This window comes from Thermobia domestica, chromosome 2, assembly GCF_964235325.1.
Source record: "Thermobia domestica chromosome 2, izTheDome1.hap1.1, whole genome shotgun sequence".
NCBI classification, from domain to species: Eukaryota; Metazoa; Arthropoda; class Insecta; order Zygentoma; family Lepismatidae; genus Thermobia; species Thermobia domestica.
Genome location: NC_137455.1, coordinates 35373908 through 35401041, shown reverse-complemented (window position 1 = coordinate 35401041; position 27134 = coordinate 35373908). Strand labels below are relative to the sequence as shown.

The 27134-nt window shown below is 34.7% G+C and overlaps 1 protein-coding gene across 1 annotated transcript in view; it reads left to right on the top strand.

The window, feature by feature from the left end:
* Positions 1–27134, top strand: part of LOC145671415 (piezo-type mechanosensitive ion channel component-like) — a gene marked incomplete in the record, with an annotated part of 344967 nt that overhangs the window by 176154 nt on the left and 141679 nt on the right. Inside the window, 5 exon segments of the mRNA XM_081740588.1 lie at positions 549–795; positions 3658–3817; positions 13432–13494; positions 22240–22420; positions 25743–25873. Coding sequence (XP_081596714.1) covers positions 549–795; positions 3658–3817; positions 13432–13494; positions 22240–22420; positions 25743–25873 — 782 coding nt within the window.

Genomic DNA, 27134 nt, shown 5'->3' with positions numbered 1-27134 from the left:
TTGCAGTATCATGCTATGGAAACTGAAGATAAATTCAATGACATTTTAAATGTGGTTCCTTTGAAAATTTGGATGCAATTGATTAAGAAATGCAATGGATTTTCATAGAATATGTATGTAGCTTAGAAGTACGCCATAAACGTACGCCAACATGGTTATGACGTTTTGCTCATCTAAAACTAACGTGCCGAAAACTTCGATCAATTCTTGCCTACAGTTATTTTGAAAATATAAAAAATAAAAATGGCGTCAATTTTACTATGAATGTATCTTAATAATAAGCTTAAATAGAGCCTGCTTAAAAACTTGTGTTAGTTTCTGGTAACTTGTTTTAAAAATAGTTATTGAAAAGGTTAAGAGAATTTGTTTTTATATGCATTATAAAACACTACAGTGATGTGGCATCTTTTTGTAACATTACCGGATTGAATAAGTTCAAACTTCGTACACTGTGCATGGCAATTCTACAATGAGAGGGTAACTATATATAGAGTATATATATGTTTTCTAAAACCTATCACATGAAATGATTTATTTTTATTTTATAGGAAAATATTTAGCATTGGCGTCCCTCTGCGTGGCTGGTGTGATGCGTCCTTCTGTAACGAGTGCCTTGTATTTTTTATGCTTTCTTGGGGGAGCCACTTGGTGGGGATGCTACAAAGAACTGGGGAAAGCTTTCGGTTGGGTTTGCCGCCTATGTCTTGTCTTCGTTGCTGCCCATATTATTGCCTTGTTCCTCTACCAAGTAGAGTGGGCTCAGGAATTAATTCCACAAAATAATACATACACAAGGTAAGTTATAGTGTTCTGTGCATTTGATTTTGATAGCTATGTGTGTAATGTTTCATTCTTTTCTTATGTGTATAATTTATAAACTTTTGTTTGTGTATAGCCTAAATGCCCAAACCTGGTAATATGAAAGTAATATGAAACACTAGCTGAAATATGTGCTTTTCGCACGGAAGAAACAGGTTTATGGGAAATAGTTGAACTCACTTTCTCCTTCTTGTTCACCTCAACCAGAGGTTGGTGCTCAACATGGAAATTTTAAAACTTATCTCTCCCTTGACAGAGCTGTTTTATACTTTCATAAGGTTTCGTCTTCGTAATTGCATCTAGATATTCTATCCATTGTCTTCCTCTTCCTGGTTTTCCTTCTGCCTTTCCCTCTATTAACACGATGATTCAATCGAAGAGTCGAATAAGATGGCCAAACATGCTGTTTCTTCTTTTTTCTATTATCTTCATAATCTTTTGTCCTTCATTAGCTTCCATTAGTACGTCTTCATTCCTTTAGGCCTTAAGCCACATTACGACAGTTACACAAAATTTGAAATAAAATACAGTGTACGTACTGTACAGTATTCAAACTTATTAATAAGAGTGAAATACAGTAATGTAGTAGAATAAGTACTGTACTGTAACATAAAACTGAACGTACAGTACTGGTCTCATAAACTACTGTACGTGGAAAAATAAAAGCATCAAGTTTTTCCAACATTTTAAACATTTTTTTTTCAGTATAGTACATATACTGTAGTCAGAAAACGTGTTTTCTAATACTATATGCTATATATTTCAATCCGTTCACCCGCTTCAAACCGCAATTTTACTATTATTCCGGCTAATCCGAACGATCGCGTAATCCAAACAGGATTCGGTCCCAATTAGTTCGGATTAGCGGGACTCCACTGTATATATAATATACACTATTTCGTGACTATACATGGAATTATTTTAAATAAAAATTCCTTTTCTTCTGATCCTTCGAACTGAATTCCTTCTCCCTCTTTTGGGAATTTTGAAATTTTCCAAAATTTGTGAAAGTGAATGAGCTATTTGTATTTTTGGTATGAAAAGCTCCGTAAGTTTAATGTTTGTTCTTCCAGCGGTTCAGAAAAGAACACTTCTTTTGCGTATGTCATACTGAATTTGTGCAAGTAAATTCCTTAGGTATACCCTTAGAAGCTCCCGTATATAAAATTTCATATATATTTAATGTCCAATTTTTGGAACGCAGCAATTTGGTGAAACTTTACTAATAGTAATAAAATTTTCTATATAATAATAAATTTTACTCAAACTTTGTTCCAATTATTACATTATTGGTTAGTTATGTCTAAGCAAAATATGTGATAAGTATTTTAAACTATCCGAAGATACGTACTTTCCTACAGTAAAAGAGCTATCCAAATCGACTGGGTTGTTTCAGCTTCAGTAAACAATCAAACTAACTCACAAACTTTCTCTCTTTATAATATTAGAAGGTCCGTAATGAGGTTTTTTTAGTGTTCATTCAAAGAAGTAAAATTGCGAAGAAACTAGCGAATTCAGTTCGAATGATCATCAGATTCCTAGAATTACAACGTATTTTTAAGCAGCCTATTACCCTTTTCAGATTCCAGTCAAGGCATTCATTGGTGAAGGTTTTATTGAAATCTGTCCGTAGTTTTAACTTAAACCAAACAGTACATACGTACAAGGGCTGTTCATTTAGTTTCTGGACTGATGCTGTAGGGACAACTTACCATGTATTCGTGTTTATCCCCTTCAGAGAGCTTTTCCGTGGCATCTACACAACAATTCCAACGTTGTCGTCATCGCTGAAAGTAGTCTTGGAACGCCGAAATTCCCTCGTCATGTTATCGTGGATTCCCTTATGGTATCAAATTATTTCTCTTTTAAGGTGGTTTTCAGGGAAGGAACAAGCAAATGTCACACGGAGCTAGATCCGATGAGTATGGATATGGTGTATCATGGGTATGTTGTTATTTTGAGCAAGAAGTCGGACGCCGTTCCTGAACTGTAACATGGAGCATCGTTATGATGCGAACGTCACTATCCTAATGGCCATTGTGTAGATGTTTACGATGAACGAAATCGCGTAACTGTTGTAGCAGAGGTGTTATTGACAGTTTGGCCAGATCATCCTCAACAAACGTTCTTTCAGGTGCATTGGATATAGAATATTGGAAATTTGTAACCCACTCAAAGGTCGTTAGACGAGTCATTGATGCACCACAGAATGCTACTTGCAACATTTCGTACGTCTCTGTAATTGTTTTTCCAAGATAAAGAAACAATATTTAACATAGATGTGCTGTTCCTTGCGATCGCCCATTTTATAATCCTATACGGACCTCACAACACACAATCAATCAACGTTACCTGGGCTTAGGTGAGCGATAACACTGCGATGTTATTATGGGAGGCAGACACATGTACCTTCGGTGATTATTCTAAACCTACGCTTAATACTTTTCGTGAAATATATATATATATATATATATATATATATATATATATATATATATATATATATATATATATATATATATATATATATATATATATATATATATATATATTAAAAGCAGTAAATATATATATATATATATTAAAAGAATTAATTGAATTGATATAATAGTATAGATTCCACTTGCAAATATGAAAAAATTTAATTAACTACGTGTCAAACGAAAGTATTATAGATCGTGTTTATGCATTATAAGTTTTGAAATTGTTTTATTTTTTGATATCAGACAGTAACTTATGCATATTACCTTTATTTTTCAAGTATGTTTGATAGTTTTATTTATTTTATTAATAGTTATTTTGGAGTTGAAGTAACTTTTTTTTTCTCTTTAATCACAGGTTGTTTGGTCTGACTCCGCTGGTCGAAGCAGTAAATATTACGGACCCAAGACATATGGTCCTTCGCGATGTTGAATGGGACTATTTTGTAAATCCAATAGTTTTATTGTGGTTATACTTTGTATTGGCTTATGTTTCTCAACTGTTACTTTCGCCATCAGTAAGTTTCCGTATATTCGTTACTAACTGGAAGATATTAAAATCATACAAGAAATTTGTGTTCATGTGAGGTGGTTTTGCCAACTTCCGTCCGAGACTAGATATCTGTTTTAACTTTAAATTAATATCATAGAATATACTTACATTACCATCTAATTTTAATTATTTAATTTTCTTTCGTTTAAATTAATATTATTGATAAGCAAGTTACTATAAAGCAAAAATTAATGAAATACAGGGTCATTATAAATGATGGACCCATTTTTAAAGATGTGTATTTATTAAAGTACAAATTCAAAATGAACAATCTTTATACTAATGGAAAGTGGAAGTTTCAAAGTTTTTTTGCAATACACTATAAATGTTCCATGTGTCCACCGTCTGCTGCACGGCAAACATCTATGCGGTAGCTGAACTCGTCTCACACAGGCGGTCAGCCAGTGCTTTTCCCTTTACACACACTTCCAGTCTGTTGAAATTGCGTAAAGCAACGCTTAATGCTTTTTCTGGTTGGTGATTCAATACCGAATTTTGTATGAAATGCCCGCTGCACTACAATTTGTGACTCAAACTCAAGAGCGCAGAAAACCTTGTGCTCCACGGTAGCCATCTCACTCACAACTGAGAGGGAAACGAATAGCGGCCTATTGCCGTGCGAACTCTACCGACCGCTTCGGGAACCATCATTGCCCACCAAAACTTTCAACCTTCCTCTTTCTATTGGTATAAAGATTGTTCATTTTGGATTTGCACTTTAATTACTACGAATTTTTAAAAATGGGTCCATCATTTATAATAACCCTGTATTTTAAATATGTTCTAGTGGGTTCTTATGGATTGGATTGGATTACTAAATATGTCCTAATATACGGTTGTTTAAATTAGGATATTAAAACAAGTGTATTTACTTTAAGATTATACTATACTTTGTAGGTTAAGACTTTTTTTTACAATACAGGAATGGTTAATAGATTATGGTTAATAAGTAATCATTTTGCGATGTTTACACTCTTCAGAAAGAGCAAATATAATTATTACTTAATTCCAGCTTAGAAAGAAGAATAAGAAATAGGAGTAATTAATCGTCGTTTTCTTAGTTCGAATTAGTTCCTAAATTCGAACTAAGATAAAATATCTTACATTGTAGCGAATTATGGTGCAAGTTTTGTTCATATTCTGATGATAGAGTGTTTAGTATTATTACTTAAGTCGTTCAATATGTAAGTTTCCCTAAGCTGTATATATATATATATTTAAAAAAAAAGTAAACTATATATACAAATGTTTAGGTGGGTCTTTCCTCACCTTTCTACATTATCTCCATTGACATTCAGGCATTTGTCTCACCGATGCACCAATTTGTCCAAATCCTTTGTAAAAATCAGGGCTCTGGTTATTTAACACTCTCTTCTCACATTCCGCTTTACTTCTTCGTCTGTTTCGAAACGTTCCCCTTGCAATGTAGACTTTAATGCTGGAAAAAGATGGAAGTAACTCGGCGCTGAATTGAGATTGTGTTGAGAGTGAGCAGCCGTTCTCACCCTATTTCTTCAGTTTTGTGTCTTGTTTGTGTGCTGAGTGAAGGGTGGGTGTTATCATCAAGAAGAAGAAGAGACCAGATCGCTTATGTCAAAATGCGTTTCCCTGAAAAAGAATTCAAGTTCGATATAAACGATCTGGTCTGCTGTCAACTGGTGATGAAAAAAATAAAGCTGTGAGGAGAGAGTGCTTACGTAATAGCCAGAGCCCTAATTTTCTTGCAAAGGGTTTGGACAAATTGATGCAACGGTGAGACAAAAGCCTGAATCTTAGTAGGGATTATGTGGAAAGGTGAGGAAAAACCCACCTACAGGTGTATGTATAATTTACAAGTGTATCTTAAAAAATAAATTTTTTACAGCTTAGTGAAACTTACATATTGAATGACCTACGTATTATTATAATATTATATGATTATTTTATTTAACAGTTTACGTACATACGGCACAACTTTGAGGAAGAAATTATTTTCTAAGAGAAATGCGTGTAATTTAGTCGTTCTATTGCAACTATAACTTTGTGATTGTAATTACATTGAGATTAAATTCTTCGTTACTCAGAGAAATGTTTCTATAACAAATTAAATAAGTTAAAGCATAACGAATTTGTCCCAGCTGAAAGAACAGGTTTTGGTCCCATACTATTTCGGTATATGATGAACAATTTATTTAATTCATGGCAACTTTTTTTTTTTTTTTTTTTTTTTAAATACCATTAAACATGGGATTATAAAGTACCAATAAGTTAGTGTGCTGGGCTTGCTTGAAAGCGAATTTAAGCATATATTGGTAAACATTACAAATGAGTAGTTTACTTAAAATGGTTTATGCTTCTGATGTGTCACTGATTTCATTGACTAACATTTTTCTGACAGGCGTTGTCATGCAGTTCATTACTTGTGTCGTTGCTTAACTTAAACCTATATAACTACTCCCAAGTAGACTTTCAAAGGACAAAGTATTTCGTTGAAAGGTCAACAAGTTGGATGAACATAGTGTTGGAAGTAAGAATTTTAATTAAAGTGAGTTGGAATCAGTAGCATACACAAGGGGAGGGAGATTAACATTCGCCTACCTTGAGCAAGATATTATAGAAAAATGATAATTCAGCATATTAGGTTATATATATATAGGATAATCACGCCTGTCCTGAAGAAATATGGAATTGAGTACTTGAACCCTCCTTAATGAAATTCTGCATGTGCCACTGGTTGGAATAATAGATATTTTAGAATAATAATGCTAGCCTCAACTGGTAGCTATTGTTTCATCTTTCGTATGCTGAGGGAGAAGCAGAGAGAGAAAGAGAGTTAACAAACAACATACATGCAAAATAATAATAATAATAATAATAATAATAATAATAATAATAATAATAATAATAATAATAATAATAATAATAATAATAATAATAATAATTCATACAACAAAATAATTAATTTCGGCGGTTGTATAACAAATAATTTTAGATGGTTGTAAAGCAAATAGCTTTCTGCAGTAGTAAAGCAAATAATTTTCTGGCATTGTAAAGCAAATTACTTTCGACGGCTTTAAAGCAAACGATCTTCATGTTTCTACCAGTATATATATAAAAACGAGACCCAAATTTAACATTTGCAGCGAGGTTCAATTAATTATAACTTTTTTTCATCAGTGAGTGTGTTTCATTAATAATCAAACATCCGTTGAAGAAATAATAACTTTATTCTAGTAGCTTATGTATTTTAAATTGTTATATAGCGAGTCAGATTACAAGATCAACATCATTCATAAACCTGAAAAGAGGAAGGAAAACGGAAGAAAATAAGAATTTGTAAATAAAATATTATTAAGTGTTGACGTAGAATTGGTGTAACATCAAATGTTGAAATGTGTACGTTTTTACACAGAATTTCATCGAGGGAATTGGGGGTTCAAGCCCCCAAGTTCAAATCTTGTCAGGATTTGTGTGTTTCATAATATAATATCTTGTTGAAGGAGCCTAAAACCTGAACCCTGTTTGCATAAGACATTAATTTTATATAATAAATATGAATTTTAAAGTGATGCATTGTGGTAGTACCAATCTTAGATTTTATTTTCAAGTTAAATCTGATTCTGATTTTTAGTTTATGAAGTAAGAAAATACGGAACTAGGTTTACTTGTAAACAATTGTATGTGAAGAGTTGAATCATGATGTAAATTCTGTTATACAATCATGTCTGTGGATTTGTCTTACGCGCTGATAACAGCTTTTCTTACATAACTGAGCTCATTACAGAAAGGTGGCACATACTTCTTTCTTACTAAATTCAAGAAATTTGTTCTGGAACTTCTGGAACCCGAACTCGAAATACTTTTGTCACTGCACGTGGCTTTACGTCACGTCCACGAGCTTTTAGATTATCAACCTCAGCAAAGATTCTGATATAAAATAGTAGGTAATTTCAGGAAAGAGGACAATTCATTTGGGAGTTCATACAGTTTAGTAATTCATGGAGTTAGATTAGCACAGTGGTACTCAGACATAAGATCTCTGTCCATCTTCATCATGGAAGTTAATGCAAATATGTCATAGAGTTATTGAAAGTTAGTAAAATTGTAAACGTGTGGCGTAGATTTGTTCTAAATGTTGTATAATTGCGGGAAAGTGTAATGATACTCATAGTGAAGCTTCCGTCAAGCATATAAACAACTAAATAAATAAAGAAAAAAATACGAATAATAGCGCTGAATGTTTGATAACGTCAGTGATCATTATTATTCTACTTTTTGCACGATAGTTCCATAATAATATGATATGTAACACCTGTCCTTTTAGCTGGGACATTTTATAATATGTTTTTTAAAGACACATGAGAACTTGGGAAAACTTAGACACGCGTATAAAAAATGAAGAACTGATTTTACGTAGCGTTTGTTTCAGGTAAGTAATAATTAATAAGTTTATTAAGTAATGTGATTAATAAGTAAATAATAATGTGATTAATAAGTAGGTAATGTAGTTAATAATAAATTAATTAAGTAATGTGATTAATAATTTTGAGGATTTATGAACATTTGTACCAAATGCAGACTCAGCAGTACGATGGACTCATTGAAGAAATAGTTTACCATTAAATAGAATTAACTTGACGTAACATAATCATTACTGCCGCTTAGGAGTATAAGGTTTACGTTTTCTTGTCAAATTTTCTCTTTGATTCTACAAGCACTGACAAGACAATACAGAAGTGAGAGATCAAAAGATACCGTTGTCTTCTTACTTAAATGCATCCATTTATCTTTTTGAGTTACAGCTGCAACCTGTAAACCGTAAAGGAGGCACGATGGCTCAGCGGTAGAGTGCTTACCTCTGGTCCGGGGTCTCTGGTTCGATCCCGGCTAAGTCAGTTTGTGGTGGACAACATTGTGTCCGTGGGTTTTCTCATGGTAGTACCATTTCCTTCCACTTTCTCATTCCATCAATTATTCCATCATCCTTCACTTGCATTAATCATCGTCTCCCTTAGTCTAAAGGGTATAAGCGTGGGACGTTAAACCGAAAGATTTCATTTCATGTCATTTGTAGACTCGTAACGTTGAAAAGGTAATGCGCCGAGGAAACGATGGATGTGTTATGATGTAAAAGAAACTTCCTGTATTAACAATCCACAAACACTGGCGAGCTGGCTTTTTAGTTGAATGGTATGTGGTCATCTCTTATATTTCATCGCCTTTATTTTGTGGCCCTCTATAGACCGAAGTTTGCAACCTATTAATTTAAAGAACATGTCTCAATCTCCAGAACTCATCTCCTCAGAAAATCAAATCCAGGACCATTAACTCAAATTAAAGTTAGACATAAGCGTAATTGTCACAAATTAATATAGCCCTCCCCAGTGGTCTAGTGGCTAGTGCATGTGCCTTTGATGCATATGGTTTTAGGTTCGATTCCAGGTTTGAGAGTGTTAAGAAATTGAATGCATTACAATCGTTCTCATCTTAAAGTACAGTAAGTCCACGTCTCATTTATTCTTAGTGCTAAAAATGGACGCTAAACTTCAACACACAAACAAACAAACAGATAAAAATTAATACACTACTATCTAGATTATCGAGTTTGGGAAAAAAAGAAGCATACTATTCTTGTAACACATAGTACATTTACACATTTGTAAGATAATACAGGATTAGCGTAAATGATTTATTCGTTTTGAAAAGGCTATATTTTCAAAAGTATTACACGCACACACATGAAAGATATAGGAAAAGGTTCTTTTCAAATATCTTTCATGTCAGTACGTGTAATAGTTTTGAAAATGTAGCCTTTTCAAAATGAATGAATCATTTATGCTAGCTCTGTAATACTCGCAATGTGACCAAAAAATATCTGGTCACATTTATATTAAAAAGCTGTTCGTATTTATTTCCATTTATCCTTATTAGATTTTAATCTTTCACTTCTTTATTGTCTTAACAATGATTTTCATTTTGAGATTATCATTAACTATTATCTGATGTTTAGCGTTAAACCATTGTTATTGACTGAATGTAGTTCGTTGTCAAACAATGAGTTTTTTTTGTTCGAGAAAATTACTATTATATTTATAATGCAATACGTAGATTAAAATCAATTGTATGGCAATGAAAATACTGAATTTGATAATACGTTATAATATGTCTTCTTTCGTTTTGTTTTTTTATTTATATTTGTGGATGTAAGTACTGTTTTTGTGTATTAGTGTCTTAACACTAACTAAGATTAAGCTGGCTAAATGTTTAGTGATCTTTTAATTTGTTTGCGTGAGAAAGCTAGATTTAGAGTTTTGGTGGTGGTTAATAAAATATTTTTATTCATAACTATTGTAGAGTCATGGACTTGGTATCTTCACATGGGAGTGCATAGGCTTTAAGATTTGTGTTTTCAGGGCAACTAAAGAATGAAAACATATCAAACGTACTATAATACGAGGAGCATCCAATAAGTTATCTACCCAGACGGGAAGGGAGGGGCGGAGCTCTGAATGACGCCTGACACGCACGTCAAGGCCACTGTGGGGAACCCCGCTGCGCAATATAAGGTCAGTCGGAGCAATGCAATGGTCGTGAGCAGAGTGATTGTGTTACACCGCATAGCGAATGTTTGTGTGAGCCGCAAACAATGGTTTTGCAGGAGTTGTAGCACCACTCGGTCATCAAATTTCTCACTAAAGAAGGGAAGGGACCAAAGGAGATCCACTAGCGTCTGGTGAAAGTGTACCGGGATGCAGCACCGTCAAAATTCCAGGTCAAATATTGGTCAAAGCAATTCAAGTAAAGACGGAAGTCCATGGAGGGTGACCCCCACTCCAGGAAATCCGCTGATGCAGTCACCACAGAAATGTGCCACAAAGTTGAAGACATGGTCTTGTAGAATCGCCATGTGAAGGTCGCCAAGATTACAGCAGCATGTGACATATCCAAAGGATCCGCCCTGACGATTCTGCTTGACCATTTGGGCATGTCAAAGGTCTGTACTCGTTGGGTCCCCAGAATGCTCACGCCTGCACAGAAGCAGGCTGTAGCTGTCCCAAACCTTGTTGGACTTCTTTGAGGAGGACCAGGACAGATTCCAGGCTGTGGTTTCCAAGTGTCGAATCATTCTCCCTACACTCTGGATATGGCCTCTAGTGATTATTTCCTCTTCCGAGAGCAGAAGAAACACTTGTGGGGACAACGTTTTTCGTCGGACAACGAGGTCCAACAGGCTATTTCCCAGTGGTTTGCAGGTCATGACAAAGACTACTTTTTCTGTGGGATTTCTTCGCTACCCACAAAGTGGCGATGGTGCGTGATCCTCCATGGGGACTAGATCGAAAAACAGTGATGACCAGGTGAGACTATCTGCATTCCTTCTTGTCTAAGTAGATAACATATTGGACGCTTTCGTATATCAAAGAAACCAACATGATAGTGAAGCTATTTTGTTTCTTGTTTTATTTTATTGAACATCGATATTTTTTTGTGTATGAGTAATTATTTAGATAAATTCAGACTGATTTGCTAGGTGTTATGAAGCTGGCTGTTCAACATTTGTCAACGTAAGTGCCCACAAAGTCAATAAACTTCGCTTTTTCTCAGGTAGAAAACTTATATAAGGCATTAATTAGAGACTTGTAGTAAAGCATTACCTAATTTTTGTTCTCTTATTCATGAAAATTTTTTTTCTTAAGCAAGCATTTGGGAGACAGCTTTTTATGTATGAGTAGTGCGAATATTTTATTGACTTCTTGAAAGTTTTATTGACGTGTAATTTTTCGCAATGCCTATATTGTATTAAATCAACATAAATACTTTTTATTTGTTTGTTTATACATTCGTTTAAAATCATATAATCAAATTGTTTGCATATGTTAGTTTTAATTTTTGGGATGCTTTGTCCTGAAAGCATCTTGTCTTGTCTCAGAATTCGAAGTAATTCCGAACAAGTAGAGAAATGCTATATCTATTGAATTTCGATTTCTATTTGCTATCGTATTTATGGTGTATTACGTCAGAGCATGAGAAATTCGGGAAACAAAGTGATTCTTGATCCTAGTTGACCCATTAGTACAGCCCTAAATTGTCGTAGCGCAAGCTCGCGAGTTCGTGTTTCTACTTCATTTTCCACCAATTGTTTTATCTTTTGTTTGTATTCATGTTCATCTTCTTTAGCCTAACAACCATAAAAGCGCGACGTTAAATTGTTTGTACTTGCTGTTATTGGGTATGCTTACTTTCATGCAAAATTAACATCTTTGTACTTTTGCGATAAATAATAAGGTGAATTATCATTGTGAATTAACAAGCTTCAAAGACATTTACTGCGACATATTTCCAGATTTATTTCGGCAAACGTAGGGAAACATTATGGTCCTGATGTTCTTACTTCAGTGACGTAAGAATTATGTTGTGTTTATGAAATTGTGTGTTTCTTACTCGTCTATCACACACACTGTTTCTGTTTCTTCACTTCTTCACTAACTAGATTTCTTTACCCTGTCCGTTATTTATTTATTTATTTATTATTTTGCGACTCGCAAATAAACACACATTTCAATGTACACAATTGCCAACTAGATTGCGTATCTATTCGTGTGCTTTTGTCAGCAATTCGGAGTGCATTGACTAATTAATGTGTTTTTGTTTCTGGTGTAATTAGTTCCCTTTGTATTAGAAAAAAAATCAAAATAATCATTAACTTCTATTTGTTCCTAAGTTATGAACAAAAAGATATATACGCCAGTGACGTAACTAGAAGGGGCAAACGGGGCTTCTACCCCGGGCGCTGGATTGTGAGGGCACAAAATTGAGCAAATATTTGGGGGAGCGTTTTGGTTTGATTGGTCAAGGGGCGCTAAGGCAAGTTCATGCTCCGGGCGACAACTAGCGTAGTTGCGCCGCTGATGTACGCACTTTAGTTGGAAATTGTACGAATGTGGTTAATTTTGCTCTTTGTTTTTTCTTTTGTGTTCTCTTAGAGCTGTTTGCTCGTATTGTTCTGTTTGGTTTTGGTTATCACTGAAAATTTAATCCAGAAAGCAATGTTTATAGAAAGCAAATTGCACGCGCAATTTCTTTAACGATGTATTTTGGGCAAATTATAAACGTGTGTGTGTATGTGCACTAATTTTGTGTAATATATTTGTTCTTAACAAGCCAACACAGCTATTAACAGCTGCTAATGCAACTGACTTTACAGGAAGAAAATCCGCCTAGTGACTTTTCAAAAATGGATGGCATTAATGGACCAATGCTTAATATTGATCATAGACCATCACTCACATTTTCACAGAGAAAGTTCTCCCACAGAAAGTTTAGCAAGTGGAGAGCAGCTTCTCGAAGAGTTCGAGTATGTACTGTACTCCGTGTTGTGTCTAACAGCCTTTAATATTAACTCATATTCATATGTTCTATGGAGCTTAGGAAGTTTTTGAGTTGTAGTTTGCTTCCCTTCCTGTAATTAATAGCTGCATTAGTTTATTATTTATTTATTTATTTATTTATTTTAGGTTTTGCATGTTGGCAACTCTGTTCATTTTGCTTCATTTTTCGTTGCACTCAGCTTGTTTTTTATTTTGTCTTGATGGTTTTTAGGTGGTTATGAGAGAAGAGTCGCCTGTCGATACAGACCATGGAAGCATGAGTGAAGGAACTCCAGTATGTATCGGAATATTAACTGTATTGAGTACATAGATATAATGACGGAACATATGGTAGGCCCTTCTGTATAGATTCTGTCAATAGTTAAATACATTAGGAGTAACCTCTTCTGTTGATTATGTTATTTATGTATATTTTTTTAAACAATAATATCCTATAAGCAATTGGTTGTGTATTTCATCTATCGCATATAGACTTATCAAAGGACAAGAAAAAGGATTAATAATGCAGAAATTCAGATAAAATGTAAAACAGAACAAAATGTCTATGTAAACTCATACATAAACTCCGAATAGTAAAACATAATTAAGATTTATTTTTGCATAGTTTGAATCTCTAGTCCAATGTGGAATTTTTTTACGTGTGGGGAAAGGGGGGGGGTCTCCTAATTTAAGCCAAATACAGCTTAAACTAAATAAATAAACTTTTGCTCACAATTGAAGATCTGTCTCAGAGACAACAATGTAAACTATTTTTTAAACAATTAAGTGTACTTTTCGTTCCATGCCTTTCTATATTACATTTACTAATATTTATTACTTCGAATATAAGAGACGGAGAAAATGAAATCCAGAAAAATGCTTCTTATATATTGGACTATGTATGGACATTCCTATTATATACGTGATATTAGTATTACATCAGAAATTTCTTACATTCACTGGAATTAAATTATTTGATCGCTCACCAATTAATATGAAACAAAGGAAAAAATATTTCGCTTTTTAAGAAAATGTTATTAAAAATTCTTATGCAAAATAGTTTCTCCATCGGCAAGTTTTTTTTCTTTCTTTTTTGATTTTTTTAAATGGCATTATATAATTTTTTTTTACTTGCATTGGATCAAACTCATACTTTCTATTTAAGGTGCATTTTAAGAACACATTGAGGTGAATCGTTAGTTTGACCTTCCAACATCACGTCATAAAAGTTTACTGAAACAGCTTGTAGCATTTCTTCTTTGATCTTGTTAAATTTACGATGATAGACGAATTTGTAATATTCCACAGAACAGAAGAGACTGTTGTTATGTATACACATCCATTCAAAACATTAGTTAAGCATTCATACAGAATTAATGAATAAATTTAGAGGCTAAAGTAAATTAACAAAATAGTAATGAAATTGTGTTAAAATTATTGGAAATATTGATGTTTCACAATATCCTCATTGTATCGCGTAACGATTATATTGATGATTTCGATCCCAAGCTAACTTTTACACTTGCAAATTATAATTTAAAAAGTGCTTGTATAATTATCATCGCGCACTGTCATCATCAAAAATGAGTAAACATACCATACAGATTCTTCTATCAATAACTCCTAAACAAATTTACCTATTGGAATTCAGTTTTCAGTACTGTACGTAAAATTACATTATCTCTCTGTCAAAGAAAACTGACTTAAAGTTGATCAACTCGTTTTGAAGTTGACGAAGCAACCTGAAAGATGTGTATACAAATTTTTGCTCGGTGACCATGTGTTTTGTTTATGTAATTGATTACGGTACGAAAACTTATATAGCGATTTAAGTTCTATGTTAAGATAGTGCATTTCCTGAGAGTAGGACAAAATAATGTGCGTAATAGAATATTTTGCTCCGAAGCTTTAATGAAAATTTGGGAATATTTTATATTTGTAATGTGATTTGAAAGTTGAGTTACAAATATTCGGCTCATGTGAAAATTTAAAGAAATATGAGTAAACATGTTCTTAGAGAAAGAGATATTGAAGTTGGTAACCTCAATCTTATTGCCGCAAGAGGTAAAATATTAACAGAGAGAGAGAGAGAGAGAGAGTTGTTAGTGTGAAAAGGTAATCACAAGGCTGATAAGCTTATTGTTTTCTTTAAAGTACTCTAGGGCAGTAACGAGAAGCTAGACAGAAAAGTTCTAGGATAAAATCAGGCAGTTTATTTCTTACGGATAAATTATCTGCAAAACTGGAAAGGGAACAATATCGAGTGAAATAAGTTTCTAGCGAGGTGGTAGTAGGTTCCTTTAGATCTTTCGTATTGCTCCTCCTGTTTGGAAATAATTTTCATTAGATATGTTAGGATGTGTATTTACAAAATTTTATGTTGGATTATAGATATGATTGAAGCTCTGGAATTTAATGAGAAAATTTACCATTCCATATTCTGTTAACAATAAATCAATGTTTTGCCTTTGCGAGAACCTTCCTCTGATATAATAAGGAACGAATGAAGATAAACCAACAAAAATAAAGGGAAAAACATAATCCCACGGACGAATTAAACTTTGAGAAGACTAAATCATACTTTTTCTGGCTACCATATTGCCTAATGTCACTGTTGCCATAACATCCCTGTTAAATGTGGCAGCCAGAGATAACTGAAGGTTGACAGACGCGTTCCGACACAATTAGCAGAAATTTTAAGTCCTGTTAAATGTAATCTGTCTGTGTGACATATGTGGGGATCTCTGTTGTCCAGTGGTTAGAACGTTAGACTCATGGTCCCGGGTTTGATTCCCAGGCGGTGGTTCCCAATTTTCGGCGTCTACCCAGTGTCGTGAGACTAACTGGGGTGTCACGTGAATAAAAGACATGACAGCCACTAAGTCTGAAAAGCTCCCGATACACCTGTTAGGGATAGGACGACGCAACATAGTTCAGATGGCGTTGGAGCGGCTCAGGCCCTCAAAACGGGCCGTTACGCTGGTGTGACCTATGTTTCAGTAAATTTGTCGTAATTTTTATTGGCGAGTGTCTGTTTACCTTTTGTTTATTCCTTATTCCTTTACCAAAGGAAGGATACTGCAGCTCGAAACGTTGAAGTAACGTTAACAAATGTGAAATGGTGTACATATTTTTCTTCACTTGGGCCCGGTCAATCGTTTCAGCGTAGCCTTTCATGTTCTAGAATTTAATTTGTAGGTAAGAAAGTGTATGAGTACTATACTGGAATCACTTGAAATAAGTTCCTTGACCGACCTCCACGTTTATTTAAAAGTAGATTGGCATCATTGTCGATATTTTCTTAGTGTAATGCAACTAATATAATAATTATCTTAGTGTGACTAGTTTTGCAGTAGATTCTCTTCATTAACTCTGTCTTCGATCACTTTTATTTATACTATTACATTTATTCATTTCTTTTTTTTCTTCTAAATAATTTTTTCTCTTGGCTGTGTGTTGTTGTGTCATAGATGTGAACCCTGTACTGTATGTTAGCATTCTTCTTAAATGCAATACTAGTTCTGAATGTACATAGTTTTACTATTGAAAAGCCTGATTGTCACATAGATAATGCACAGTTTCATTTTCTTCACTAGTTTCTGATTTGTACGTTCTTTTCGTGTTTTTCCATGTAGAATAGAACTTTCATTTTTTGCACTTTCTTATACTTACATTGATGTTATTATTTTCCTCTTCTGAAAAATCAAATTCGCAATGTTTTGGACAGACGTCTCGTGTTAGAGATTGAATTAAGCAAATACGATACAATTTTTTAGTTGCTATTATTATCATGTGCATATCGTCATAATTGAAACAATAAATAATTCTTTCGACTTAACGATTTACTACGCAATGTCCTACTGTAATCTCATGATCTGTTCGTTTGTCGTGGTTGCGCGAAGTTTCTGATTCGATTCTCGGTGGAGTCTGAATTTCCGGCGTTGCTCTCGCATCGTGAACCAAGAAGGGGATCTATAGGATGTTTGAATTAAGGGAGCATCAAATTCCGGTTTACAAAATCAGAAATAATAGCGATTGGAATCGATATACTGATCACACACCACCAAATTAAAATCCGTATTGGTAAACCCAGGAAATCGTTTCATTTATGTTGATTTACTGGTTATTATCGCGCGACACTGGTTTTATCAGACTGTCAATAAACAGATATATTTAACAGGGAATTCTGTAGTTTATTGTGTTCTAATAATTCGTAAGTAAAGAACACAAATCATTAGTCGATATTTTCCCTCCTGTGACACTTAATTAAGTTTGTTAGAAAGATTTTGAATGAGTACTCCTACTTTAGAATTGAAAAAGATACAGAAGGTAATTATAAATAAATTTCTCAAGTCCATACTCCTTCTCAACCAACCAAATTATCTGATGAGTTATACCATACTTCATGATCTTAGTATAGCAGAAAGGTAATCATAGAATTGTAATACTCAGATGTATGTACCAGCGGTATATACCGGATGTATCGAAAGTCCGGGGCCATAAGCTAACTTCGTTCTGAATATACATGCGGAAAAAAAAAAAAAAAAAAAAAAAGGAAAATTTGTTGGAATTTTTCCCAGTCGCACCTGCCATTTGGGCTCTTCGCTGGTAAGGCGCCCTATGGTAACTGAAAAAGCAACGTTGCCAGTAGCTGGCTGTTTCCTTGGTCTCTGACTATAACAACAATACAGCGTTGTTGACAAACGGATTTGAAGTGTTTTGGGTTCTCTCGCCCAACATTGTACTCGTTCACCGCCTCATGTTTGCGTGCCGTTACGTTCGAACAAACTGCTGATCTGGAAACGTTACTTTTTCATTTAACATAGAACGAACGCCTTACCAGCGTGGAGTTTAAACAGCTGATGTGATTAGAAAGCGTCCACTAGTTTAGAATGAGAACCATCTCTTTCCAGTAGTTTTTCCCTTCTTCCACTTTTTTGAATCTGTACTCGCAACGGAGTTAGCCTAATGCCGCGAGCTTTTGATACATCTTTTATAAGTAATTAGACAGGGATCTAGCTTATTATAACCATTGTGTTTAGACCAGACTGTTCTCTTTGTTAGAAAATTTTTGTACTTACGAGCAGATACAAAGTTTCGTATGATTCAGTTCCATTCGTCGATTATTATATATTTGTATGAGTTAGCCTTAAGAGAAAATGTGTGCAAGATTATAGATTCAATTCACTGTGAGTTTCGTCGAATTCCTCCTGTTTTCTCCCATTGCCACCATTGAATTAATTTGTCAATTACTCATTACTTTTTCTTTTAATTATCCATTTTATATAATCTATAAAACAACCGTGGGGACGTTAAGCGAAAGATAAAGATTTCATTTTCGTTTCATATTCATAATGCAATTTCTGATCGTAATATTTTCCGAATGAGCGATTGGAATACTTCTCAAATCTATCGTCATTTTAAATTAATATCACAAGAAGTTGCATAACATGGAAAATGTTTTTGTGTCATGTAGGTTGAATACTTGAAAGAAGTGAAACGAACTGGCATAGTGGAATGATGTGTGGTACTAGGCAGATGAGTATAAGAAATTCCATTCGTGGATTTGAATTTCGCCTGAGATATGATTGTTCGTAATGATTCCACTATTTGTGTTGTCATACTGTAATTCATTTTTTTATCATTTAATTTAGTCAATATCCTTTTTCGTACATTTCCATCTATGGATCTAACGGGCAAATGGGCATATTTTGAATGATAGACCTTCAGCGTATATATATATTACATCTACTTAAGTTTTATGCATAAGTAAAATCCATTTCTGTCCAAATATGTCTGCCATTTGATATATTCACTCTAATAGACTGGTAGAATAAACGGATTTTTGATGGTAGAAATGTCTGAGAAATGACCTGATGTATGGCAAGAAGATTTTAGAAATATATTATATGAAGAATACCGAAAAATGAGGCAGAATCTGTCCGAATGAAGGTAACGAATATGAAAACGTAAATTACTTCTATTTACGGTCTCTAGCATCTTGAGAATTGTCCCGCGTAGCGTAGTCGCTAAGGCTCTCGCGGAGGCCACGGTGGCTCAGTTGTAGAGCGCTTACTTCTGGTGCGTGGGGTCCCTGGTTTGATCCCGACCAAGAAAGTTTGTGGTTAATAATATCGTGTCTGTGTGTTTTCGCGTTTCGCACTCGCGTTTCCTCCCGCCTTCTCATTCTACCGATTCTTCCATCATCATTCATTTGCTTTAATCGTTGTCTCCCTTAGCCTAAAGGGCATGACCATGGGACGTTAAACTGAACGATTTCATTTCATTTCATGCTAACGCTCTCGCCTTTGGTGCGAGTGGTGCCGGGTTCGATTCCTGATGGGAACACTTAGTCGGAAAAGTGTAAAAGATTTATCAGAAGAGCAATTTTAAGTGAGGTTTGTCTGGATTTTCCTCATTCATACAAGGCAAATACCGGGATGGTATCTAACATCATGGCTCCAGGCTGCTCCTTCCTTTCTTTCTCCCCAATTACCCCCGGTAATGTGATCGACGAATGACGTCATTCATTATACATGATGGACTAACATGGTCATAGATGCCGGAAGTCCAGAAATCAAATTCTTATTCCTAATCTAGTATCCTGTGTTTTCCGGTGGGAGCTCATTATGGTTACGATCCTACGCGAACTTGTAGGTCCACGTTTCATATAGCCTTGCTGCTGAAAGGAACGTTAAAACTTCAATTAAATCAAATCCAGATCTTATACTTGATTTTTGTTTGTCCCTCAGTCCGACAAGCTTCAAATTCTTACGACTGGGAAAGCGTAAAGAGGATTGGTAATTTAGGTAGCATCAGTTGGGGTTACTATAAATATTACTTGAAACTAAAACTTTCATGATGAAATACCAACTGAAGAAACATAAATCATCAGACGAATGCAGGCATGATTAAAAAAGAAAATTTTCAGTTTCCAAACATGGATTTCCCGTCCACATAGCAGATTGAGTGACTAACTTGCTTTTGGAGGGAGCTTAAGTAACTAACATGCTTTTGGAGGAATATTTTTCCTAACTTTCACGAGAACCCATTGCAATAAATGCTATACTTTTTATACAAACTATTATTTTTCGAGCTTTACTACCGTTACGAACTCTTTAAAAAAATTATGTATTTTTTAATAAATTATTTACATATATTTCCAAGTAAGCAGAAAATAACTATTAGCACTCCAAACTTATTTAATACATTAATAACGAATAGTTTCAAGGTTATATCCAAAATCTTCAGAAATTTATCGAGTTTTATATTTCTCCGGTAGTAATATTGTTTGCTATTTACAAACCAAATAGCGTGAGATGGGAATAGTTCTTTGCAATTATATTTGAATGTATTTTATTATTATTATTATTAAAAATATAGGAAAACATTTAGTGTATAAACAGTGTGTTTGAGATAGTTTGATAAAGTTGAGTCAAGCACTATTTTTGACTATTGAAATAAGGAAAATCAAAGATAGCAATCAAGGTTATGGCATATGCTGATAATGTAAATTTAATAGGGGATGATAAGGGAACAATAGAAAGAAATGCAGAGATCTTATTAAACGCTGGCAGGGACATGGGTTTAGAAGTAAATGCAGAAAAAACTAAATATGAAAGTTCGTCGGAATCGTAATGCTGCAAAATATGGATGCGTTAAAATATTAAAGAATACTTTTGATAAAATGGATACTTTCAAATATCTAAGGTCAGTATTAACAGACGAAAACCATATTTGCGAAGAAATTAAATGTCAACTAAAAGCAGGGAATTCGAGTAATTATTCAGTTCAAAATTTTTTGTCGTCGCGAATTCTGTCGAGGTATTCGATGCTTAAAAAAACGATAATCATACCTGTTGTTCTGTGTGATTGCGAAACATGGTCGCTTACTCTGAGGGAAGAACGTAGACTAAAGTATTTGAGAACAAGATCCTGAGACGAATATTCGGACCCAAGAGGAATAGAAATGGGGAATGGTAGGAACTTCATAACAAGGAAATGCATAATTTATACGTTTTACCAAACATTGTTAGGGTCATCAAATCTAGGAGGCTCAGGTGGGCAGGTCATGTAGTCATAATGGAAGAAAGTAGGAACGCTTTCAAAGTTTTAACTGGAAGTTCAATCGGAAAACTATCATTAGGAAGACCTAGGCGCAGATGGGAAGACAATATTAAGATGAATCTCGTATAAATAGGAATACAAAGTAAAAACTGGATCCAGTTGGCTAAGGATAGAAGTTAGTGGAGAGCTTTTGTGAATGCGGCATTGAATCTCCGGGTTCCATAGGCCATAGAGTTCGTTCGTTCGTTCGTTCGTTAGTTAGTTAGTATTCAAAAAAGTGTGCAGGTACATTTAAAAACGAACATTTTTAAATCGTGTTGTTTAATAGTAAATAATATCTTTATGATCGTGTCACTAGTTGAATCTTGATCGTCATCAGGTGCAACTCATAAGATAGACTTTTTGGATTAGATTGGAGTTTGGCGTCCTGTTTAGGAGAGAGGATATATGAAACGTGAATTACAGCTTAACGTGGGTCCGAACCACGTGTCTCCCACGCCAAAGACAAGTACGCTATCTACTTAGCCACGAGGGAACTTTAAGATAAACTTCTAATAATAAAATAAAAGATAAAAATCGATGTTTATCTACTGTACTTGCATCGGACCAGGGCGAATGAATGAACGTTAAATTATAAATGAGAATTATATTATTTAGGAAACATCTTTTGTGTGTACATATTGTACATAGCATTCTTTTGTATTTCTTAAGAGAAAATATTTTTGTACATAGCACATTCAACTGTATGTATATATATTCTAGCACTGTTCTCTAACTAATAGCTTTATATTGGTCTTAGTGTTATTAACATTTAACCCATTGTATATAATCGTATTTGGAAGTAATGTGAAAATAATATTTTCTATATGTCATAATACTTTGTGTACGTATGCAGTTGTTTGTATATATGTTGGTGTTAAAATGTAAATAGAAATAAAACAATGTCATTGTATTTATTACTTGTTTTCTGTAGCTTATAAGTTCTACAAAAAGTCAGGGATCAAAATACGAAGCAACAGCAGCCAGATCATCCAGATCGAGTCGAGGGGAGATCGTGCAGGATGATTCCACGGGAAGTATGATATGGAATCAGGGTGCAGGAGATGCTCAAGAGGATACCATACATTTGCAGCCTATTGGTGCTGATGCAGCAGGTAGGAGATCAGCGAAGGAAACTATTTTAATTTGTAGAATACTGTGGTTTAAATATAAGAAAAGAACAGGTCACTAATAAACGTTGTACATAAATTGTATATGAGTTGTATTGTTTCTTGTATGTTCTTCATCTCCCAGTACGCTATCAAAACTTGTAATATTCGCTGGAAGTGACCAGATTATCAAAGACGAAGAGGTAAATTAAAGGAGTCTTAAAGGAAGCCATATTAAAACCACACAAGAGAGCGATTGAATTTTCGAACTAGTTTGGATCAATATATAACACACAACAGAGTAAAGGGAATGTCTGCCTACACTCACTCTGGCCACTTTCGAAGGTGGCCTTCGTTTGGATCAGCCTTATAAGTATGGTCCGTAAGTGCTTACAAGGAACTTCAGAAGTCCTCTGAATTGTCACATCTCCAGTCGTTTCCTTACGGTCTAAATCAAGTCTCTTAATAAGTAGGGTCTACCATCATATGCAGTTGACACCCGAGGGTTATAAGGCAACCTCATCTCCCCATTGGAGAACATATCCCAAGTTATCGAATGCAATGGTACAACCACAGCAAGAATTATGAGACCGTGTAATAAATACAAAACACAACAAAAAAATCGTCCTAAAATACAATGCAGTTAAACTTCATGTTACAAGTAAGTGCATAGTAATAACACAAACAGAATAGGAAGACACGGCAAGCCGTACTAGAAGCAAACACAAACTTTCTGATACAAACCCAACTAAGAAGTACACCATAACATGTATAAGGCGTGATCAAAAAATACAGTGAATAATTATATATATATATATCCAGAAGGAAGGGAGATATTTTGGGAAATGGTAGTATGTGTGATTCTAAGCAAAAAAGTTCATATGAACATAGGTCCTAATCTCAATGGTTTGAGAGCTACAGATTGTGTGAGCCATTTTTGACTTTGTTGCGTATTATTCACCTGTAACTATTTTACAGAGGTAAGAGATAGCGGATATGACCTTTCCAACGGTATGCAGCAGTATTTGGAAGGGAAGCTATTGAGGGAACTTTGAGAAAGTTAATGTTATTTAAAGAAAGTGGATGGCAACACTGATTCCAAATATCCCTAAATAACTTCTCTTCCAAAGATATCACTGCCACACATTGCATGTCGTTGAAAAGGTCATTCCATCACCTTTTAAATCCGCTATGTGGCACCTCTGTAGAATAACTACAAGGTGAGCAATACCAATATAAAGTAAAAAATGGTTCACAACCTAGCTCGCAAACCGTTGAGATTAGGACTTACGTTTATATGAACTTTTTTGCTTAGAATCACCCGTACTACAATTTCCCAAAATATTGCCATTTCCTCCTGGGAAACCCTGTATATATATATATATATAGCAGCAACTGTTGACGCTACAACCATTTGATGTAATTTTTCCGACAGCTTGATCCACTGTGGCAGGCATCGTCAAGTTGGAACACTTCTCAGTTGTCAGCGTTCAGAGCCGCTAGAGTGAGATTGTGTTTACCATGTCTGTCACGCATCATGGACTTCGAACAAGGCGTAAACACTAAGTTCTGTTTCAAGTTGTATTGTCTTCATTCAGATCCGAACTTCATGTTTAAAATTGTAACTGGAGATGAAAGTTGGGTCTATGAGTATGATCCTGGGACGAAAATTCAGAGTTCCCAATGGAAAATCACTGAATCTCTTCGCCCTTTCAGCACATTATTCAAAATCGAATACCAAAGTCATGCTCATTGTTTTTTTTTTTTTCTTCGATATTGAGGGCATACGACACTATAACTGGGCATTAAGCCTGTTGTGTTGTCCTTATGAAATAAATAAATAAATAGTGCGACCAGAGTTCGTTCCAAGGGAAGCAACTGTAAACAACGAGTTTTACAAGGGCGTACTGCAACGTTTGCGAAACGATATATGAAGAAAAGAGACCAGAATAATGGGCCAATACCTTGCTTCTTCATCACGACAACGTGCCGTGGCACACCTCGCTTTTGATTCGCGAGTTTTTGGCCGGAAAAAGTGTTCCTGTCTGTCCACTTCCACGTTATTCACCAGATTTAGCACCATGCAACTTCTGACTCTTCCCAAAAATTAAAACCGTGCTTAAAGGGAAAAAAGTTTTGACACTATTCCTGACATTGAGAGAACCACGATAGACAGCTGAACGCCCTTCCAAAAGAAGCCTTCCAGAAATGCTTCCAGCCACGGATTCAACGTTGAGATACGTGCATTGGTAGCCAAGAACAGTACTCTGAAGGAGATTAAATGAAATTCCATGTAAGCTTATTACTTTGTTTCCAATAAAATTATTCACCATACTCTTTGATCATACCTCGTACTTAAAGCAAAAGACAAAATTATCTATGTTAGTCATTTTATAAGCCGAACACACTCGTCAGAATCTAGAAAGTCGTTTAGTAACATAAATAAAAATTGTCAAGATTTAGTTACTACTCAAACATTCATCAAACCACATGAAGGCCTGCCAATACAAACAACTAAAAAGAGATTTGCTTCAATCTAGCAAACAGAAGAAGAAACATTCAAAAACACCACAATTATAGTGCTGCTTTGTAATCAGTTGGTTAAGTGTTTACTATATAATGTAAACACTTATATATTTTGAACAATACTACAACAAGTTAAAGAAGTGTGTAATCGTCGAAATTTATCGGATAAATAACGTTTAAAATAGATTTTAAGTTTATATCATCATCTTCATAAAGGCCTGTTGAAAACGAGCAAAATTTCTATAAACTAACACAAAATTACATCCGCCTTATGCAGAGTCGTTTTGACGTATGATTAGCGTGATACTAAAGGCCTGACTACAGCAGGAAACATATGTTAATCGAACTCTTTAGTATGGCACTAATCACGAGTCAGAATGACTGCATGACTGCATAAGGCCCCATAAGTCTTTTTTTTTCTTTCTTTTTTTTTGCATTAAGTTTCCACAACAATAGCTCTTCTAAAGACGACAATCGTAAAGCATTTACCTTATCGTAAGAAAATAGTCGAGAAATGCAGTGTCCGTGTCAGTTGTTGAGGAAGGTGTGAGAGAACACCGAAACAGTATAGCTAATAATACATTACATATTATTAGCTATAGGCAGTACGCGGTAAAGCCATACGCAGTAAAATAAAAGAGTACGTTTAAAACTTGCGTTAATTTAATCCTTAAGTAATAATTTGTAAAGGACAGTTGTAAAATGTTAATTTGTGTATTCTGACTTTTAGTCTATAAAATTGATTTAATGTTATTTAGATACAAATATTCTTCTGATCGTGTATTACTTCTGCTCTTAACAGCGCAAAATGGAAAGGAAGCAGAATCAGAGGATGATGATTTTGGTTATTTAGAACATATTGTGGATTCTGTTATTTCTATTTTCCAACTAATTGTTCGCTCCTCGTACATTGCCACAAATATTATTATGATGGTAAGTACATTTCTTATTTTCTGTTAAATTACACCATTCCTCTTAATTCTGTTAAAAATATTTGATTATTTTCCCGTTGTTATTTCAGTCATTGAATATTTTATTCGAATATCTTATTTTCAGTTTTCGAACGGTTACTCGAATAAGTGAATAATTAATTATAACAGCACTAGTTTCTACATAATATATGTTACAAAAGAAACTAATAACGTGTCTAATAACTTGTTTAATTAACTTTTTGAGGGGCTGCGGTGGCTCACTGGTAGAGCTTTCATCTTTGGTGCATACGGTCCCTGGTTTGATCCCAGCTTGCGCCAAGTGAGCTTTGTGGTGGATAAACACCATATGCGTTAGTTTTCTTGGAGTTTTCCCGTTTCCTCTCACTCTCTTCAGTCCACCATTTCATTCATTTCTCATCTTCACTGTCTCCCTTAGCCTCAGTACATAATCGTGGGACGTTAAACTATGGTTTTACTTTCATACATTTATAGTTTATACGAAGAGAGACCAAAAAGGTCTTATCCTCACAATGATAGAGATGTGCTAGTAATGTGAAAAATTTTACATTGCTAGGTTGGTATCTCAGTAAGGTCCTGTTGAATTGATGTTATAACCAATAAACTAAGTGGCGGCAGCATGTCGGATAAAATCGAATACCGAGCTGTGATTGAGTTCCTCCCATGGGCGCCCACAGAGGGGGGCAAGAGGGGGCAATTGCTCCTCCCTGGATTTTCGAAAAAGGTTAACATTTATAGGCTCTTCTGGTGACAATAGTATACTTTTAAAATCAACATTTACTAAATGATCAGAGTAACAAAATTTAGTCAAACCCATCCCCAAGATTTTAATCTACTTCTCTCCCCCATGTGATGTTTCATATTTTTTTCAGTAATAATTATATTCAGCCTGATGCTGCATGCAGTGCTAAGTATTTTGAATGATGGTATCCGTCAGTTAAGTTGAAAAGATAATTTCCCTCTTTGTTGTTTCTTTTGCTGACGTCGTGCTGATAGCAATGAAGTTTTGTTTTGTTGGGTTTCATTCTAGCAATTGTGTGTGTGTGTGTGTCTCCCCCCCCCTTGGAAAATATCCTGCGGGCGCCCATGGTTCCTCCATCTTCAAAGGGAAATCGGTACCAACGATATATGAAGAAATGGCAGCTGTGTATGATGAGGAATGCCTATCTTATGGCACAGTAAAACACTGGAAGATATAATTCAAATGTGATTGCACAAGTCTACAAGTTGACCCAAAAGAAAGT